Source organism: Squalius cephalus (assembly GCF_949319135.1).
Source record: "Squalius cephalus genome assembly, chromosome: 10".
Classification (NCBI taxonomy): domain Eukaryota; kingdom Metazoa; phylum Chordata; class Actinopteri; order Cypriniformes; family Leuciscidae; genus Squalius; species Squalius cephalus.
In genome coordinates this window covers 5366300-5387847 of record NC_137131.1, presented here as the reverse complement: position 1 = coordinate 5387847, position 21548 = coordinate 5366300, and the positions used below count along the sequence as shown (strand labels likewise).

At 37.5% G+C, this 21548-nt stretch overlaps 1 protein-coding gene across 5 annotated transcripts in view; it reads right to left on the bottom strand.

The window, feature by feature from the left end:
- mtss1 (MTSS I-BAR domain containing 1) overlaps positions 1 to 21548 on the bottom strand; it is a 58269-nt gene that overhangs the window by 23268 nt on the left and 13453 nt on the right. For all 5 annotated transcript variants that reach the window (XM_079884924.1, XM_079884927.1, XM_079884925.1 and 2 more), the window contains one exon: positions 18505 to 18578. In XM_079884924.1, the coding sequence (XP_079741050.1) occupies positions 18505 to 18578 (74 nt within the window). The remainder of the gene's footprint in view (positions 1 to 18504; positions 18579 to 21548) is intronic.

Genomic DNA, 21548 nt, shown 5'->3' with positions numbered 1-21548 from the left:
CTTTAATCCTTTCTTCCCCCACTCTTTCTTTAATAAGTGGCTGAATGGGCTTCATTTTGTAACGTCTCAGACAGCTTGCAAAATAACTCATCTTATCTTTCACAGGAATGTATGGTTCAAACAAAGCAACACAAATTTCTCATTAATGCAGATTAAAGGAATTGTTTGCCCAAAAATGAAATGTCTGTCATCATTCACTCACCCTCATGTTGTTTTAAACCCATATTACTTACTTTTAACTGATTCATTGATAAAATCTGACTGAAAAGAATGAAATGCTCACAAGATAGGAGACATAGTAAATGAGTCATATGGACTACTTGAAATCATCAGTAGCTCTTTACTGTAACTGCATGGAAAAGAGCATGGAAAACAGTCAAACTTTCTTCCACGGAAGAATGAAAGTCAGTCCAACTGGTTTGGAATGACATGAAGGTGAGTAAATAACGGCAGAAATATCATTCCATTGAGGTGGGTAATTACATTACACTCAGGATCTGTAAAAGAGGCACATGAAGCACATTGACCTAGTTTCTTTTAGCAAAGGCCTTGTACCTGCATCAGGGCAAACTGACCCAGAAGAGGGGAGGACGGGACACATATGACATTTTGACCGAGTTGTATTTCCTCTCTAAATACAAAACGCCTCAAATGAGAGAAATAGAGCTGGGAACTAAGGAAAATAAACTCTTTATTCTGTACAATTAACCAGGCATGAAAACTGGTCGGGGTAAAAAAAGGTGAGAAGGATACAGCAGCAAAAAATCCAATCGAATCAACTTTATATATATATATATATATATATATATATATCACATTTTAAACCAGAATCTCAAGGGCCCGTTTTCTCTGTTTAGCAGCATGTCTCAGCCTTGCCCTCTCCTCCTCTTCAGCTGCCTGTTTTTTGAGATCCTGAGCACTACTGGATCCTTTGCAGTGCATCACTCTCTCCTATCTCACCGTGCGAAATAAAGGCTCGACCCCCCGGTTAACCCATGAGACCCCTGAAAGCCTCAAAAGCAAAATTTGAAGGGGGTCTCAAATTTTGTCAAAAAAATAAAAAATAAAATATTTTGTTTTCACCAGTGTTAATTTCGTTAACGAAAAATTTTACGTTGATGACCTTTTTTCTCCTGACCAAGACAAGGCGATGAGAGACGACACCCACATCATTAAACGATAACTGTGACTATATCAACACACATGCAATATCGTTGACAAAATATAACAAAACTGAAATTTGTTTACAAAAAAAAATTAAAACTTTACCAAAACCACTTATTTTTGTCGAATAAAGGAGAAGATAACACATTACAGACTGTTTTCACGAGCGTTCATGCTTACGGTTGCCAGGTTTCAAGAATTTAAACCCCAGTCAGAGCTTTTCTGTTAAAAGAGCACGTTTTCTATCCGGTCTTTTCAATAGTATCTGGCAACCATACGCGCGCGCGCTTTCTACACTTCTGAAGAAGCGCGGATGATCTGAAAACACAGATCAACAAGTAAGCTGGAGTTCAGCAATCTTCATTTGAGATTTTCATTGAAAAGATTTTCTCACGACCATTTCGGTTTTAAAACGGCGAATTTCGCCGAAAGGTGAGGAGTTTTCATGCCTGATTAACATATACATTTTATAGGTTACACTACGTTTCAAAAATCAGTGAGATTTTTTTTGAAAGGAATTAATATTTATTCAGAAAAGATACATTAAATTGACCAAAAGTGACAGTTTATAATATTACAAAAAATGTAACTATTTTTTTACTTTTTATTATAGAGTTCATTCTATTATATTCTCTTAAATATGCATAATATTTTTGTGGAAATTTTCTTTAATGTAATAATGTTTCTCTGACCAGCCAATCAGCATATTAGCATGATTTCTGAAGGATCATGTGACACTGAAGACTGGAGTAATGATACTGAAAATTCATCTTTGCCATCAAAATAATAAATTACATTTTAAAATATATTAAATATTTCACAATTATTACCTTTTTTATACACTGAATTGAATAAACTATAACAACTCATAATGCACGGTTTTATATAAAACTCTTCAGTGTCGTAATATTGAGGAATTAGTGCTGTGGCCCCAAAGTTTTAAACAGGTCAATTACTTTGCTTCTGCATAATCACACTAATGCATCACTGCACCAAAGCCTCCAGCCTGCAGAAAGAGCACTGCACATTTATCAAGAGACCGCTCACACAAGACAGGGTGCCAGAAAAAGCAGCTCTTCAACACCCCCTAAAGCCTATGTACTCATTCTCTTTGGTTAGCAACAACTCAGTTTAGCCAGAACAAAATTAGATCGCTCCCATTATGATCAACAAAAGTTGTTTACAGTGGAAGCTTCTTCATCAAGCTAAAATTTATTAATTTAGCAATACAATCACAATGTGTGAAAAGATTGTTATGAATTGTATTCATTGCTTATATCACAATGATTCCTTTGCCTTTCCAATGATTCTCTTTCTAGGAAAGAAAAACAGTGGAAAAACAATCTCTCACAATCAGTAGGCTAAAGGCAGCCCATTGTAGGGCCACACACACTGCTGGACTTTGTTTGACTTTTCCTCAACCTAAAGTCAGCTAAGGAAAGGAAAACAAAAAGATGCTACATTTTTTGGGCTAACACTTGTACAGCTGAGAAGCACAGCCCAAAAAAAAGCTATATTTAATCACTAATGTGAGAGGAATGGATCTATAAACTTGATAACAGCTGAGGTAAACATCTGGGAAAGGCATAGACTAAACTGGCTTGCTATTAGCCTGTATGATAAATTACTCTGAATAATTCTGATTACAAAACCTGATGAACTAGTTAGATTATGCATTACATCGCAATGATACATCCATTATCCCTCCCACCCATAAACACATAAAAGGTCACATTATCTGATGAGTTGGAAACTCAAATTACATAATTGCTATTAAAATACTCGACCCTGTGAGTCACAGTGACTGAAAATGTATTTATTTATAAATACAATTTATTAAAATAAATTAAAGTTAAGCCATTAAATCATCTTATCACGTATGCTTTAAACTGGACTGCTGACTGTGTTTGAACAGGATGTAGTTGACGCAATATGCAAATTGTGCACAGAACAAGTTCTCTTATTGGCTGTAAAACCTGCCATTCATCTGCCATTAACACTCACTTCTTGTTTTCATTCTCTCAATCATTAAGTCATCTTCAAAATAATCAAACAATTAATTGAAACAAGTGAGAAGGAACACAATTCTGCCTGCTTTCACACTGTCCCACTGGCTTGGAAAGTGGACTCAGATCTCTTTTGAAGAAAAGGGCCTCACTCTACTTGTGATAAAATAATTCAATTCAATATTAGAATTTTATTATATAAAAGTAATATATGTCAATTATAATAAATAAAATAAGTAACATTTCACTTTCTGTGTGTAGTAGCTCCTCATTCCAAATTTGGAGAAATGCTGTCAACTGCTGTCTTCTATAATCCTATAGCTAAAGTCTATTCTTGATAAGGTTCCCTTTTTTTTTCCCAATGAAGTTCTTTGTAAAACTACATCTGTCACTGTACTTCCTGGTAAGCATTTCCCTGGTCTATAGCCAGGGGCAGCAAATGTGTGCTCTCTAAAATCTGACTGTTCATCCAGCAGGAGTTCGACTAGACATGTCATATCATGCACCTCACTGGTCTTTCTGTTGCTGTGAGCATGATCTTCAGCGCAGAAACTACTGCCACAAACTGGTCTCTGTTGATGTTTTGGAGTCAGCTCACTCGGCTGGGGAGGTGGGACGTCACGTCACACCCTGAAGCCTCGGGCTAGCGCTCAATGAGCCGCATTACTGCAACCACATTTCACACGCAAGATCTCAACACGTTACCTGCTGGGGGTTGAGTTGAGACATTAAAAGCTTTCAGATGTCTCTGATGTCAATCAACCGGCGTTGAATAAAGGGAGCTCAAAAGACACATACTTTGTAACAACAGTTCTCTAACTCTATAAATACAGGTGTTCGAGTATAAACCCCTTTTAAAGTCAGGCAGACCGCCAAAAAAAGAAAAGAAAAAAGGTTGCCAATTCAAAAACAGTGTGAAATTTGTTCTTCCCCTTTTTAATTCCTTATAAGAGTAACAGATCAAGCTGATTGCACCATTCTGTAAATTCTTGGGATCAAACCTTGCCAATTTTCCAGCCACTTTAAAAGCAACTGTTATTCTTGGTGGAAACCACAATAGGGAGAGTTCAATTAATTTAACCGCTTGTTTCTGTCTGAAACAGATTGATCTATCTTTGTGGCTATGTATTAAAAACATTACCAAACAATTGTATACAACTTTTTAAACCAGTTGAGATGGAGTTGTGGCCTAGCGGTTAACGCACATGTTCTGACACATTCATTAAGATCTGTAGGTTCGAATCTAGCTCCAAATTGTTTCCACATCCTGTCTTTTACCCATAAATTGCAGTTCCCTTAGCCTGGCAAGCCAGACCTACATCAAGATGTAAGGTCTGACAACTCACCATAGACACGGCTCAATCCGAGGGGCGGGATAAACGGCTGTCTTTCAAATTCACTCTGCACGCAATAGGACAGCGCTTCAACCAACCAGAGCGTTTTCCCAACAGCGGAGCTAGTTGATAGATTCAACTTTTGAATCTGGCCGGCAAAACTACGAACACATCTTCCTTTATTAAGAATGACTTAAGTGCCGTTCTTTGCTCTTTCCTCAAAGAGAAACTTAACTCCAAGTCCTCCAGAGTCGCGGCCAAAGCCGATTCGAAAGACTGTTCTCCAGCAGCAGCCGGCATTCTTTGTTTTCAAGTAGCAGGGAACCGTCGCAACTCTGTCGTCATTATGTTAAGCCCGCCCCGCCTACTCTATACACGATGTGATTGGCCTGACCCAATTTAGGTTTTTACAGCTCCGAAAGTCAACGGAGAGTTGCTAGACTACCCTGGCTGCAAATTTTTTTGCTGCCGCTAGGGTGCGTCTAGATTTCTAGGCTACAGTTCCCTCTCTCCTGTGAAATAAATCTGGGGGCAAAATGATGGAGATAAAGAAGGTAGCATATTTGGGCTGAGCAAGGAGCACGTTTGTGATTTCTGTTCCAATTATAAAAGCAATGTTATTCAGATATACACCAAATTTTACTTTTATGATGCACTAATAAGGTCTGGTTGCTATCAAAATCATGCATTATTACAATTAAAAAAGAATTAATATAAAAAAGTCTAATACTTCAAAATCCATTCAGTAGATTTACAATGGTATCAGATGGTAATGCGAGGGTTATTTAATATATCAAGGTACTCAATTATTACTAATTCATATACCATGTGGTATTACCATAGGACAATTTCAACTGTACTAAATACCATTGCACTAAAATGATATTTTTGGATAAATATCTGTAACCTATACATACATTATATATAATTTATTATATATTTGTATTGTTTACTTGTTTTATTTTAATAAAATATCAATTATATATAATATTAAAAAATAATTATTAATAAATTATATAATAATTTCATATTACTATAATAAAAAATTATAGATAAAAATATGCATATAAACCCCAAAAAAGACGTATGAAAAAAATGTGCAAGAATCAAATCTAGTCTTTCTGAAACCATATTAAAACATTCAAGCACTCAGATCTGTGTCTAATATAAAAAGGCTCTTCACTTTCCTTGCCAATATGATGTATGATCCCCATTAAACCTCTTAATCAAACAAAGACGGTCTTTATCACTGACGGAGAGTCTGTATGTTTCCGTCAGCACTCAAATACTTTCCACTCGCTTGTGCCGTTAGAAAAGAGTTCATAACTCAACATAAAGCCAAGCCTTTGCACACAACCTCAGAAGAACAACACGCTCAGTAACGCACACCTAGCTGGCGGCCTCATCACCTTAAACGGTCAAAATTGTGTTTGCTCAAGAGCAATAAACTTTTCCACGTTTTCCTCAACGGAAAAGCTTTTGCTTAGCCACAATTTAATTCCCCTGCACATAAGCTGGCTGTATGAAGAGATCTAAAGAGGACAGAAAGCGCATTGGGCCAGCATTCGCAGCGTTCCGTTTCAATCTCAGATTCTCTATTGAGTTTTCTGACCGCGGGTCAGTCACAATATATTCATTCAGATAGAGAGAGAGGCCTGAAGAATGAAACCTTAGTTAACAAGCACTCACTGCTGTCTGTGATATGATGCTTAAAAGAGGCCATTCTGTGGACAAAGACGACCATTCACACAGACACAGCACACCTTGATCACACTCGCACATACACAATGACAGACACTCATAGTCACACTAGAGATTCTGCAAGTCAGTATAAAAAAAATAAAACATGAATGTGTTCAGCGTATTAGTTTTTCCTGTAGCATAATTATAATAATAAAAAACATTTAAAACAATTTAGAAAATGCAATGCTCATGGTGAAGACTGAATAAAAGGATTAACTTCCATTTGTAAAAGAGAAAATTGTCCATTTGATGATTGGGTACAGAGAGTAGACTATTAAAGAGAATTAAAAAAGAATTCATTGCATGCTGGTATGCAGGTCAGATCAGGGTAAACTATTCAGTGCTGATGTGCTTAAAACATTAAAGCATTGATTACACTGCAGTTCAACCAAATTCATTTGAAGATCAATAGCTTTCAGGGGGAAAATTTGCAAAGAGCGCTCGCTCCCACAAACTTTCCGCAGTACAAGATCTTGTTAATCACAACGTTCCATCAGAATATCATCCACCTAAACTTTGCTACTGGGAGAAGATTTAGTAATAAAACATTATATGTCTCTCCTTAGGGTTCACAGACTATTTCATTGTACTGACATCAGCGAGCGAACACCAGAGGTTTACACTCCCAGCTGGTCTCCTTGAAAAACTGCTGAACCTTTATGACCCCACATGAGGAAGTGAAATATTAAGAGCGTCTTAATGATGCAGGTTTTTTTTGCAAGCAAATCTGATTAGCATTACTGTTAAGTGCATTTCCTCATACACAATGGTGCACTTTTCTCATCAAATCTAATGCAAAGAAATGACACCAAAGTATAAAAAAGCCTTTTTCATACTGTAAATTGTTCATAAAAATGTATTATAAAAATGTATAATTATCACATAATTATTATATAATATAATAAACTATGTCTTTTTCAGGATCAAATAATAATAATAATAATAATAAATTAAAATGACAGTCTGCAAAAAAAGAAGGGATTTCATAGGCATTTCATTGTCACGAAAGACACGTACAAGATTTTATTACAAAAACATGATGTGTAAACAGCCTTTAAAATGTCAGGAAAGGGTAAATATATGCAGGCAAACAATGAAATATTCTCTATAGGGATGGGATCAATTAGCTAGTCTAAATCTTATTCGATCTGGTTCAGAGGGAAAATATCTACATTCAGCACAAGAACTTTATTGTCGTTTTTTTTTTTTTTTTATGAAAAAGTTTTGCAATAAAACCCATCTTTTTTTATTAGTAAGAAATTCCGGTAGAAATCACATTCAGAGAGGCATTCCTCCCTCTTTAACACTTCAAGATTTCAACAGCACCAAGTTTAGAATCATGTGACGTCAGATGAAGGTGCAATACAAGGAAAAGCTCTTGTCTATATAAGGCATCTGTGTCAATGAAGGCTGACCCTGTAGCAGATCAGCTAGAGGCAACGTCAGCAGAATGGCCGGCCGTCCTGCGTGGACTTCAGGGACCAGTGGACTGAGGAGATGCCAATTCAGCTTCATTCTGGTCATGTGTGCCCTTCAGGGGGATAATGAATTGCAAATCTCTTCAAGGAAGCATGCACATGCACACAAACACTCACAGATTGCACGCAAAACTCAATGTGCACCATTATTACCCAAGAAACAGCAGCTGAACTGATCTATAGCATGTAATGTGCAATTTTTCACCACCAAAAACCTAAAACAAAGCCCCAGTCAAACTATTTTCCTAGTGACATCATGCCACATAATTAATTTCGCTTAAGTGTCGTGGAACCTTCCGAATGTGACTACTGTTTTCTGTGCAGTGTTCAAATTCAAACCAAAAATAGTTTAAGCCCGAGACAGAGCGGTCACAGGTCATTTCACTGGGGGCCAGGGTGTTTCCAAAGGAAACGGTCAGTGGCTTGCCTTCCCCACCAAGGTCGGGACACTCTCGTAAACCACGTCTGGGGGACAAACTTCCTCCCAAAGCTGACTTTAAATGATCTGTCACAGCATACCAAGGCGTCCCAAGTCCTTCCTGACCTTTAGGCAATGTTTGTATTATCCTTCCTTAATATATAGCAACAATATGGACTCATATACACTCAATATGGTTTCAAAGCAGCTTTACAGTGATAATAGGAAATTAAAGTAACAGATTGTTTTGGCTTTATAGCAGCTCTAGAATAAAGTTATTGTGCAGCTAAAGTTAGTTTTGATCATAAACTCATACATCTAAATGTGCAAACCGCGTTTGTGGAACAGACTCCTCTTACCTATGTGCACTATCATTTAACAAATCTGAAAAAAAAAAAACTAGGGATGTCATTGGTTGGCAGGAGGATTTTAAACACATACCACCATATCAGCTAGCTGAGATCAGGGAAGTCTCTCCAACTGAGCAAAACACTTAAAAAAGAGCCCAGCAAAGGTCGCTTTTGTTCTGCAAGCAAGATTCCATTGTAGGAAGGCTGGCACAGTCAAACTTCATATGGTGCCTACGTTAGGTGGAAACCGTATTAGATTATTTTTATCATAACCATTTAGCATTTAAAACAAGCATTAATATGATGACCTTCAAATAAAGGGTCTTAATTTCATATTAATACCAGCCTAAATGTCAAAAGGCTAATAATGTTATTTGTAATCAAATAAATGCAGCCTTGCTAAGAATAAGGGACTTTTCAAATATATATATATATATATATATATATATATATAAATGGTAGTGTAAATTTGTTTTGTTTTTATAAAGCTCATAAGTCAGTGCAAATTCTATAGAATTAATTTAGACTACTTTTATGGTGCCTGGATGTCCTTTTTGGACCTTCTGTCTGTGGCTACTGTACGTTGTCATTGCATACAACCATTTTTGGGTGATCTAATCCTTTAAAGCAAAAAAAGAAACACTATTTTTAAACTTTACTTACAAAAGCTACAGTCACTGGGTACAACAATCACTTATTTCAAGCCACATACGCTTGCTTCTTGGCCAAAAGATCTTATACAGACTTGTGATTCTTGTTTAAAAAGCAAGTATGGAAAGAGGATGTTCTCCGCTGGATCACAGGGTTGGGTTTGTACCACTTGGTTCCTTTCTCCACGTGAGTCATTGAGACCACACTTAGCCACAAGCCTCAAACAAGATAAAAGCTCTAGGCAGTTTGTGTTCCAAATGATCACTGGGTCATGTGAGTTCGAAATGTCTGCCACACAAACGCCCTACGCAGTGATTGCGTTAGACTTTCTCATTGTTCATTAATTTGAAGGACAGGGTCGTAAAAGTTATGTTATAATCTTTTACCAGTCGTTTTAATTTTCATATTTTAATGATCTGACATTTAACTTTTGTTTTTGTTAACATTTAAATTTTTAACCATGAACGTAAAGAACAAGCATATGGGGCAAGATTATGCATTTAGCTTGGTCGGGTTATGTATTTATTTATGAAGAGAACAGATGAACAGAGACTGACACCATACAGAGCAGACGAATGTTTGTTTTTTCCGCAGTGACAGCAGAGGTCACTAAAACACGACGTTTGTTCCTGAACTGTACAACTCAATATTGCAAAACGTAATATCAACAAAAAATATCAACAAAATGCATAAAAACTCAATCGACTATCTGTATCTGCCTGGACTCAAACCTTCCTCTTGGTCCGCATGGACTTAAAGGGCCCTATTTTAACGATCTGAAACGCAAGTATCAAGCGCGAAACGCAAGTAACTTTGTGGGCGGGTCTTGGGCTCTGTTGCTATTATACAGGCGGGATAAATGAATCTTGCGCCCGACGCAAATCTAAAATGGGTTGGTCTGAAGTAGCTTCCTTATTCATAGGTGTGGTTTGGGTTTAACGTGAAATAAACCAATCAGAGCGACATCTCACATTCCCTTTAAGATCAGGCGCACTTGTTCCATGGCGGATTGCTATTATAACGGCGGATTTGCCAGGCGCGCACCAGGAGCGGTTCACAGCGAGGAGACCGACGTTCTCGTCAGGGCCGTAAAACACAGAGAAGTTACATTGTATGGGGATGGAGAAACCCACCCAAATTAGCTTGGGTTAAACAGGCGTATAATAATTTGGGTAAATGTGTAAGCTAGATTTATGCATATTTTTTCACATCTTCATGGACACAACAATGATTTCCCTCATGTGTTAATATTTTTCCTTCTAATAATGTATGATTTGCAAAAATGAAAACTGCTGCTTCTGTGTAGATGAGAGAATCAAAGTGTATGCGCGTTGTGCACACGCTACATTATGGCCAAGCATGCACCCTTAAAATAGCATATGAATAACATGCGCAACGCGCCAAGGACTCTAGGTTTTTTCCTGGTCAGTGCCGGAATTGTTTTCTAAACCTGCAAAATAGCACCAGGGAACGTTTGCACCAAAACACGCCTCCTCTTTTCGCTGCACCGCCCCCCCGCCCCCCCCCCCCCCCCCCCCGGGGAGCGCAAGTTCACTCCTTAGTTTACCGACGTGCTTCTGTGGAGGGAAAAGTCCGCTGTGCGCGGGTGCAAAATAGGAATGATACATGCGTCGGTGTACAAAGTCAATTGCGCTGGGTGCAAGATAGGGCCCAAAGTGTGTTTGCCTGTGCCAGTGACTGATAAACATTGTCTGTTGTTTGTCATTCATCCTCCACCGCATCCGTATCAGTCCCTCTTTCTTCACCTCTTTTAATCAACAACAGCACAACAATTTGGCCATTTGTAGAAACTTTTCACACTCAGCTGCCGTGACATCTTCGCAATTGTATGTTGAGGTGACTAAAGCCACTGGCTGGACAAAGACGGCACGCATTGAGATTAATTTACGCACTCACCATCAACTGTACAGGGGTGGGAATTACAGTTACAAATTACAATAGATCACCCTCAGTGTAATCGGTCAAAATGACGGACGACCTTTAGACTTTTCCGTCACTGCTAAGAAAAATCAGTCAATGATGGAAAACATTCGGTTAATGCGACAATCGACCCTATGGCACTGAGTAAAGAAAATGTAAATAAAACGTTCATTTTCACAGACGTCGTTGTGCAGCGGATTGAGGAGCGACATGAACAAAGTATCCCTCAAGAAATTCCTCTGTAAGCAGATGATCTGTGGGCATGGATTGCATAACATCTGGGTTTGGTTTGACACGCGTCTATAAAAACAAGAAGTGTACAAAAGTGGTCCACATGACATTTGGACAAACATTAAAGCCTAAGATCATAACTAAATTGCATGGTTTCACATAATCCGATTAGATTCAGTGCCACAGATGTTACAAATAAATTTCAAACGAAACCTCTAATTAACATGGAAAATTAACATGGTCGTTTTTAGTTCCTGCTTTATTGCATCTAACTTGATGACATGGTGTTTAGAAAAACATGATCATGAATCAAAGATCTCACACTTTTTTTTTTTGTCTAAACATGACCATACAGTCATCCCATCCTCGTCTATACTCCCTCTCTGCGGCTCTACAGACAGTCCAAAATAAACTTCACACTCTTTCCTTCGTTCCTTAAACACTAGTTTAGCTAGTGCCCACTCATGCCCAGCCCGCACAAAAGCATCCAGTGTGTCCGTGTTACACAGTCCGTCACTGTTCACACCTACTCACTTCACCCACTGACTCTCTCCACAGCACAGACTCCACATTCAACGCCTGCTCATGATTCAGACGCCTTCCTTTTTATTTATATATTTAGAAAAAGTCACAAAAACGTGCTACAAAAAGACTGTGGAACGGAAATGTCATGTTTTTTACATTCCTTTTGTGGGACACTCTTTTCAAGAGCCCATGACTCAGTGTTCATGGTTTTTTGATTTATTTACCCCCAACTCTCTTTGCAGAACACACAATCCTTGCTCCCCTCGTCTTCCCAACCATTTCCTCCTGCATAATCTGTTTTTTTTTTCTCTCCTTTTCACTGCAAATCAGCGCACAGACAATTTGAATCGCAATCTTCTTGCAGGCTATCATTTTAATAACAATTTCAGTCTAACACACGCGTTTCTTGCGTTATTTCCTTATCACTTCTCGCTTGTGTTTGGTTGTGAAACGTAGTTTGTCGTTGTCGGCGATTCTTTCTTATGTAAAGTCATGCAGTGTGAAACCTCCTGTCACCGATCCATCGTGAGGTGTGAACACAGCAGCAACTGAATGATACCCCAGATAGTCGTGCAGTGTGAAAAGAACAGTGACCCGACTACTTTAGAAATCGTGCAGTGTGAACTCGGCATAAGGCATAGAGTAAAAAGAGTTAATGTATTAGTAGAATAAATCATAAGGATGCATGCTAGTGTTATATTGAACACTCGTGTCATACTGTACTTCAATCACACTCAAAATATTACATGAATCTCTAAAACTCCAGAGGCAGTTTCACTTTAGATTAAACATTGGGTGTGCCAACCAATTATGTAACATCTACCACACATGACTACTAACCAGTCATGAGTTCCCTGAGAGAAGAGACTAAAACGTTTTTGTTCTTTTAAAAACTATCTGCTTTAAAAAACGGCCCCAAGGGAACAAATCCACTTCATGTCACCGACCTTATGATCACAAGGCAAGTTTTTGCAGGCCTTTTCAACAGTGAACGTACCATCACATAATACAATACAGTAGCAAGGAGAATCACTGCTAAAGGTAAAGTCCATTCATACGTCAATGTGATTTATTATGGAAAGTGAATCACAGGAAAGATAACTAGAAATATTCTCTGTATAAGATCTTAAAGGGATAGCTAACACAAAAATGAAAATTCTGACATCATTTACAGAATATAACTTTTTCAGTTAACCCAGTTCACAAAACCACTCTGAATGTTTCTACACAACTCTCAATGTTCAACTCACTGAATATATTATCCAGTCACAAAGGTTAAAACTAAAAGGTCAATATAGTGGAGGATTATCAATAAATAATGACAAAATTACTAAATTAAAAGTCTTTTATTTTACACTTTTGTTCAAAAGGTTTGGGTCTCTTACGCTCACCAAGGCTCCGTTCATTTGATAAAAAAAAATAAAACAAAAGTAATATTGTGAAATATTAATAAAATAACTGGTCTCTCTCTCTCTCTCTCTCTCTCTCTCTCTCTCTATATATATATATATATAGAATATATATAGAATATATATATGTTAAAATAATATAATTTATATATTTTAATATAATATAATTTACTCCTGTGAAAGTAATTCCATTACTCCAGTCTTCAGTGTCACATGATAGTTCAGAAATCATTCTAATAAGCTGATCTGTTGCTGGAACAGCATTTATTTGAAATACAAATCATTGTAACATTATGAATGTTTTTACTGTCACATTTGATCAATTTCATGCTGAATAAAAGTATTAATTTATCTTTTTTTTTTTTTTGGTAAAAAAAAAAAAGTTTGGTAGTGTACTTTAAAAGTGCTTTTACCTCCATTTTGAACCTTTACAGCCTCAAGCCTCACAAGAAATATCTCCTTTTGTGTTCCAGAGAAGAAAGCAAGCAATACAGGTTTGGAATGACATGATGAGGGTGAGTAAATGATGACCGAGTTATCATTTTTGGGTGAACTATCCCTTTAAAGGGTTCAGCAGAAAAAGTTGGGAAGTCCCGATTTAGACACTGAGGTTTAGGACACACCAAATCTACATGCATCTAGTTTATGAAGAGTAAAATAGGTCAGATAGAATTGAGTGTACAAATAATGCTGTACGGCATGCATACATAGTCTTTACGTGAAAGGGTCATGGGACTTCACAGCTGTTCACCGCATGCTCAATCACTCTCATATGGGATAGTGAGGGGGGTAGTGAGGGTCAGCTCTCTCAGTGGGTTAATTCCCCACAAACACATACATGCCGATCCAGCTTTCCTGTATCTGGAATGTTTGCAGTGGGGTCTGACGTTTGAGAGTCAGTGGGGGATCCAAACGCGTGCACACATTTTACAGACAACTGGGGCTGGTGTGGCCCCTTTGTGAAAGTGTGGCAGCTGTGAACCAGGCACAGTCCAAAAACAGGTGCGGGACCAAAACGACACCCCAGCCAGTGACGGTGCAACAGTGCTTTTGACGACTCCAACTATACCTCCATGTATTCATCATACATCTGCTCTTCCTTTTTTGTCTTAACACAGCTGTTCAAGGATCTTTACACACGCAGTACCTCGTGAAGAGCAGCTACCCAGATATTTGATTATATCATCAGTGGGCTGTAAGAACAAGAGCTTAAACGTAATGTTAAGTGAGAGAACATGAAGAATTTTCCTTAGAAGTGAGCACTAGAATGCCCTGCTTTGATATTTATGTTCTATTCACTAAGGCACAAATTCATGAGCTGCACATTTAGGTCAGCAGCTGTCCTCTGAGAAGCTGCCTTAAAAGTGCTGGGAAAAAAAAGGATGGCCAGTGAATGAATAAGTATGGGATAGATGAATGCATGGATTAGAAAGATGGAGGTTTGGGTGGTTATCTCATCCTGTCTTTTGGCTACCACATGGGCAGATGTTTTGGATGAAAGAAAGTGGAGACAAGGTTATGTTGGAGATCTGGTCTAGTCTTTATTATTCATTAACATCATTGATCTTAGACATGGATTGATAAGTAAGGGAAAATGTTCAGTCAGCTAGTCATAATTGCAAAATAAAGATCAACAGGTTTACCAGGACATATGTTGTAGTTGACCAATCGAAATCAAGAAAGTGAGCCACGTAATAGGCAGAAACAATTAATTACCCAATATCGGATATTCCAAATATCGGATATAACCAAATAATTAAATGTAATTTAAAAAAAGTAATTTACTGCAATGTAATGTAAATGTGATTTAAAAAAAATTAATACATATACAAAATTTTAAGTGTTTTCAAAAGCAATTTTATCAAATGAAAGAAACCCTGAGCAGATGGGTTGGTTGAGCAAAGCTGTCTCAGCTGTGATCAATAAGTCGATTGATCAGGTTTAGGGGATGTGAGTGGGTCAGCAGCTGATATGTTTGTCAACATAATCAATACTGGGACTGAAGAATCCTGGTAAAAATCAGACAACAGAGAGTAAGTGTTCATGCCCTATACTGAAAAGAATTATTTTGCTGCTTGTTCAAATTACTTAATCAAAATGAGCTAAAGCAACACGATAGCTATACATTTAGTCCTACTCCTACCTTAATTTCATTGTGTTCAAATTGAAGTTCACTTAATCCATTTGTGTTGGGATTACTTCAATAATTTTTGTTGCATTAACTGAAACTGGGCGGTGGATTGTTAGTTCCCAGCATGCTTTGCATATGGCCGGATCAAAAGAGTAAATGTTGAAATTAAGTGTTATTTTATGTGTTTTTGAGTGAAGGAAAATACTTAATGTTCAGTTATGTTTGACATTTAAAAGAGTTTCTGTTATATTGAAGATTTTATGGTTACCATTGTGCTGAAGAGTAGAGCTTATGGTTCATCAGGCTACATCCAATGAGCAATAGCTTTGCTGATGCCAGTGGAGTAACAAGTATATTCCCACTTGTGCCGTGCGAGCTGCAGACAGTATTTTAATATTACAACATAACTGAACGTTAAATACTTACAGGTCTTATCCATTTGCTCAATATCACAGACTTGAATATTGGAACCTACACATTATATTTGAATTGATAAAAAATAAGTTGAAATACAAATATATATTTAAAATGAAGATATAAAATCAAAAAGCATTTTTTTTTTCAGTGTACAAGACAAATATGGTAAAAAAAACAGACCAATAATATAAGGCAGAAAATTTTATAATATAAGGCAGAAAATTTTGCTAAATATTGGAAGTGTAGTTATGTTGACATTTGCTTGTTTGTTAGCTATATTAAATATATTTGGTCCATCACCTATTGAATTACTGGAAACAATTTATCAATGACATTAAATTCTCACAATGCAGTAATTCATCAGTAAAGAGAACAGTGAAAGTGACCACACAAAGACTAAGCCTGTCACAAAGCCGACAACAATCTGAAGAACGTAAAACGAACAGCAATCTCTTCAGACTGAAAGAGATGCCAGTCATGTCAATGCCGACTTCCTAATCAAACATAAACTCCAACCAAAACACATGCACTATTCTTATCTTCTGTGAGAACGACAACAAAAAAAACATCGGCTAAAATCCTCAACACAGCCATTCCTAGCTAACACTGACATTCAGTTGAATTATGACAACAACTGAATTTCATGTAACCATTTTCCAGCTAAATCCATCAGAAGGCATGACACAGCAGGGTTGAGTCATGACAGCTCGTTCGTGATAAGGTGGGGCGGCAACATTAGCAGGAAAATATTTAAATGCTCCTTCACTTCCCTTTTCTGGCATGTCAAGACTACTTCTATTTTTTGGAGAAAAATAATTCTCTTAGGCTATAAAAATATTTGCATATGCAATTGAAACAAAACTCAGAACCTGTTTATAAATTAATACTACAGCTCTGTTCCAAAACCTAGAGCGCTGACATGCTGTCTATCCCTCCACGTTCACGTGATGTCACTGTTGTGGACTTACGCACAAGTTTCAAAGGTGATGTCAAATGCTGTTTCTATTTTATTTGTCCAAGTAGAAAGTTGGAAACAGAAAGCTATTGAATGCAACTCACAACTGATATACAACACAGCTTCGCCATTGGCTGATTCAGCTGTGGACCAGTGCATTAGGAACAAGCATCAGGTTTCCTCTATACAAACAAAACAAGTCACAAATTATTTACTATGGTTGGCAATTTTCTTTGTAGACTAGATAGAGCAAGGAAAATGGAGTATATAAACAACACTAAGCATACAAGTCTAAAATTAAGTTTAAGCACATTGGGAGATGGATAAAAGGAAGGGTGAAGACGAAAAAAAGTAATGGAAGCATACTTCCCACCCAAGGCTACATTGATTAAGCTCATTAAATAAACTGAAACAAACAACTTAAGACAGATTGTAATGCTAATATCATTCAGCGTTTAGCAACACAAGATCAAGGTAAAATTCTTGGACTATCAGCAAGATAAACAGAGTCAGGGCTAAATCACAGAAGCAGTATCAAGAACGAGGAGCACAAACACACAGCGTAAATACTACAGAAACCAACAGGTCACCTTAACAAGGAGTGGAGCTATGTAACCCAATCCTGGCCATTATGAGACAGTCATGCCTTCCTCCAATTGTCAGAGCACAGAACAATACCATGATGACTTTCTTCTGGTTCTGTGTCAATAAAGGTTGAACATTTGTTGCCTAGGGTGAGAGGATTTTACACCGCTGATTTCAGGACGTTAACACACTGCCCTAAAGGTGAGACCTCACAAAATTCAAATAAACAAACTACACATTTCAAAGAGATAACATAAAATAAACAAAGAGATAATACACTAGAATCAGAGCATGACAGGATAAACTGCAATACTAGTTCTCAGTTTTGCCTGCGAGAACGATAAGAAAAAGATGATCTTCAAAGGGAAAACATGATTCCTTTAATCTCGCTCAAGAAAAATAAACAACATAATCCAACAAATGAGTTTGGAATGATAAAATAGAAAGTGAAACGACTTTAATCAAAATTCGCGCTTGTAGTGTTTCAAACAAAATTGTAAAAAATAAAGGTTTTCAAACAGAATTCCCAAACAAACTCCTGTCTGTCATTGGTCACTCAAACAGATAGCCCCACCCCCCAGATCATGTCATTGGCATTGCTACGTTAGGGTTGGCCGGAATGCTAACACAGCAATGTTTTGCTATCACCACAGTGTTTACACTTCTCACGGGAGTCAATCTACGAATGGCTCACTTCTAGCCGTCTCTGCGCTTGAAACTGGGATAGGAAAAAGTGTTTTAACACTGATAATATTACACACATCATCTTTCATATCTTAGCTTAGTCTCAGTACTTTTGACTGGTAAATAGCATATGACATACTGCTGAAAACGTGTACCAAACACTTAAGCAATATGCACTGTCAAATTCCAGAGGGTTGGTGAAGATTTAATTCTCGGTTTTATGCACATCACCAGGAGTACTATCATTCAGAACGCTATAAAACACATCGTCTTCTCACTTTAGTCTCATACAGCACACATCTGCCTTAAAAAAGGAAAAGACATTTGGACGAATCTTGAGGCGCTCCGAGTCAATGCTTCATGTTTCTGATGAATAACCTTTCCTGTGAAGTACGATTTGCCTGCTTTCCTCATTACGATCACTGGAGAGACAAGAGACAAGAGACAAGAGAGAGACAAAGAAGGTAAAGATCTCATCTTACCTCGTGTTCCAGTTGCAATGTCAGCCACTTTCTGGAAAGCGTCCAGGAATGAGCTAGTGACGATGATTGTTGTCCTGAACGACAGAAAGAGAAAGAGTTTGTTTGTAGGAAAAACTCACGAGCAAAGTGGCTTTGACTGGATTCTTGCTAACAGTCCATGATGCAGGTATTTCATGACAAATATTTCCACTGACAGTTTTTTGGAGCTTGCACCAGGAGCCAATGTTAACAGCACAGCAGACCGCAATACTCTGGATGAATGAAATTTAAATACCTGAAGATGCTGATAACTAAAGTGCAACGCACTTCAAAACAATCTGCATTCGTTTTACATTTTCTGCACTAATGGTGGGGGAAAACTGTTGGACCTTAAAAAGGGTTTAGATAAATATGGGAAAAAGCTTCAATAAATGTAATTGAGAGTACAAAATTCATACTCATAGCTGAAAGCATTATCAAACCATCAACAAAAACAGTTTTAACACAAATCAGTCTACACTAGAAGTGTTGAAGCTATACGTCATCTCGAGATAATTACCAACACAGACCAATCAGCTACAAGATTATATGTAGCAATGTAAATAAAATAAATGCGTCTAACTAAATTTTGTGATGGTGGCGCCAGAACTGCAACTGATAGAAGGTGCACTGTAGTATGATACTACAACCTTTCTTCAAGAGCAGATCGTGGAGACATTTTTATTAATTATTCACGATCTAAAATCATGATATTGCACACCCTTACCTGTGGCCAAAAAATAAAGTGGTCTTGTGTAGAAATCTCAATCCTACTTGATTTGACATTAGACCAACTCCCTTCGGTATGTAAGCTTACATATACTTAATCGTTTGATTAGACAGTGAAAAATATCTATAGCCTTCTCCCTGGTCAGAAGATGGAAAACGGTCGGAGCCACTCAATAGAAAGAGTTCAGCGTGTTCATCGGAAGGGACACGGGCACATACTGACAGGGTCAATGGTGCCATTGTAGGATCCATTCAGAGCCTTCATTCTGAAGAGAGAGATCTCAGCTTATCAGAGAAAGCTCTGTGGTATCAGGTGATATGAACTACAAAGTACAGCCTTTCAGCAAATCCCCCACCTCCCCACAGCGGCCCCCCAAGTCCTGCAAAAGCTTTTGTGCCTGATAGGTAGACTCGCATCTCTTTAATTCTGGTTCTAGGAATAGAAGTTGGGTTAATGGTAGGGACGCCCAGGAAAAATATGTTACTGGTTACCTTCCGTTTGAAGAGCATTGTTAAACTAATAGTACTGAATCTATATCCTGGTTGTATTAACTATGTCCAAAGTTGTTAACAGAGACATTTCATAGTTGTTGGATGACTAGTCACCTACTCATATAAGTTTTTTCTTTGATTATTTTGAATTTCTTTGATTAAATGACAAATAAAAATGGTACAATGGTAAACTTTTACAGTTTACAAATACCTTTAAAGATTTTTTTTCATTACAAAATATTAATTATATTGAATTATATACACTATTTTATTTATTAATTTATAAATAAGCCAAACTTTCTTCAAGAATTTTATGCCTTTAAATGAGACTAATAAATTATCTACAGATGGTACACAACTACAAACAGAACTTTTACCTCAAACCCCCATGAAATCATCAAAATAAATTAATTCAAAAATAGTGAACTGGTTCATCTTAGAATAGGTGTATCCCAGTCACTGTCTGAATGAATTCAATTTTAAATAAGCAAAAAAAAAAAGATTACTGACCCACATATCTCAAAAACATGTGTTTAATGGCACGTTAAAGGCTGCTCAGCACAACTACACATAAAAGGCAGCAGTCGGTTTGGATTAAGATTTAAAGCAGCCATTACCAAACCAGCTAGTCTAGTATCTATATTTGCATGTACGGAGATGTTGTTCAACTTAGACATACTGTGATATAATGCAATGGGTAAATATTACCCAACACTCTGTTTACAAAAACACTAACAATGCCCAAAGTCATGAGAAACTTTAAAAAACAGTCCCTGATCAGCTCTTGGCAGTCCAGACGGAGGAGCTGGCAATGGTAATGGTGTGTGTGAGTGGAGCGTGTTTGATGTTTATCTGTAGGAATGGAGTGGACCTTTGGGAGGGTCATTACCCTGTTTACTCTCCAGGGACAGAACAGAGAGGTCAGGCAGAGGGGACGGGCTGGAAAAATGGAACCAGGGCTAAACTAAAAGATAATTTCCTCACTTGCTAAGTCTCTCTTTCACATATGTCAGAACAGATACAAAATTTTATCTGCCGCAAATTAACAAGGAATAATACAGTCCAACATGTTCAATGGGTTGTACCATTGCGTAACTTGGTGTCGATCATTAAGTCAACAAAACTTTGGACAAAAAATGGATTGTGAAAATTGGACATGATGTAGGACCAGTTAGAAGCAGTGAGTGATTTATTTGTTTTTTGTTGTTTGATTAACATGAACAGCTGCAGGTTTATTAGGCTGCTGTCACTTTAAGAGTGAATACACTGATCTAATATACTGATACACATGCACTTTCTTTCTCAACTGTTAAAGTTCACTTAAGATATAAATGACTGTTTATGAGGATGCTCACAAAGACGGGCATTTTGACACATAGGTGTGTTTTTGACCGTTCAAGCCCAGTAAGACGGCGAAAATAACCACGTTCAGTACTCACACGCTGCATGAGAATCAGCTTCATGTGTGCGCATTTCTCAGAAACAATATCAGCAAAATGAGTTCTCTTTCGCTGCTTATTGCACGTCAATGGTTTAAAATCACTTGTTTCTATACTGCAATACCTAAAAACGCATGCAAGCGATAAGCTTTCGTGATGGCGCAGTCTAAACCAGTCTAAAATCTCTACTGGTTGACAAATTTCTACCGGTAAGAGAGAGATCGTGTCTACCTGTATATTGCCCACTTTTCAAGATACAATCAATTCACGACAGATAAAATTAAGTCCTGTTGTATTTTCACTCAGAAATACATCACATTATGAAAGTACAAAGGGTTGCAAATGGCAATTCCTAATGACTTTAAG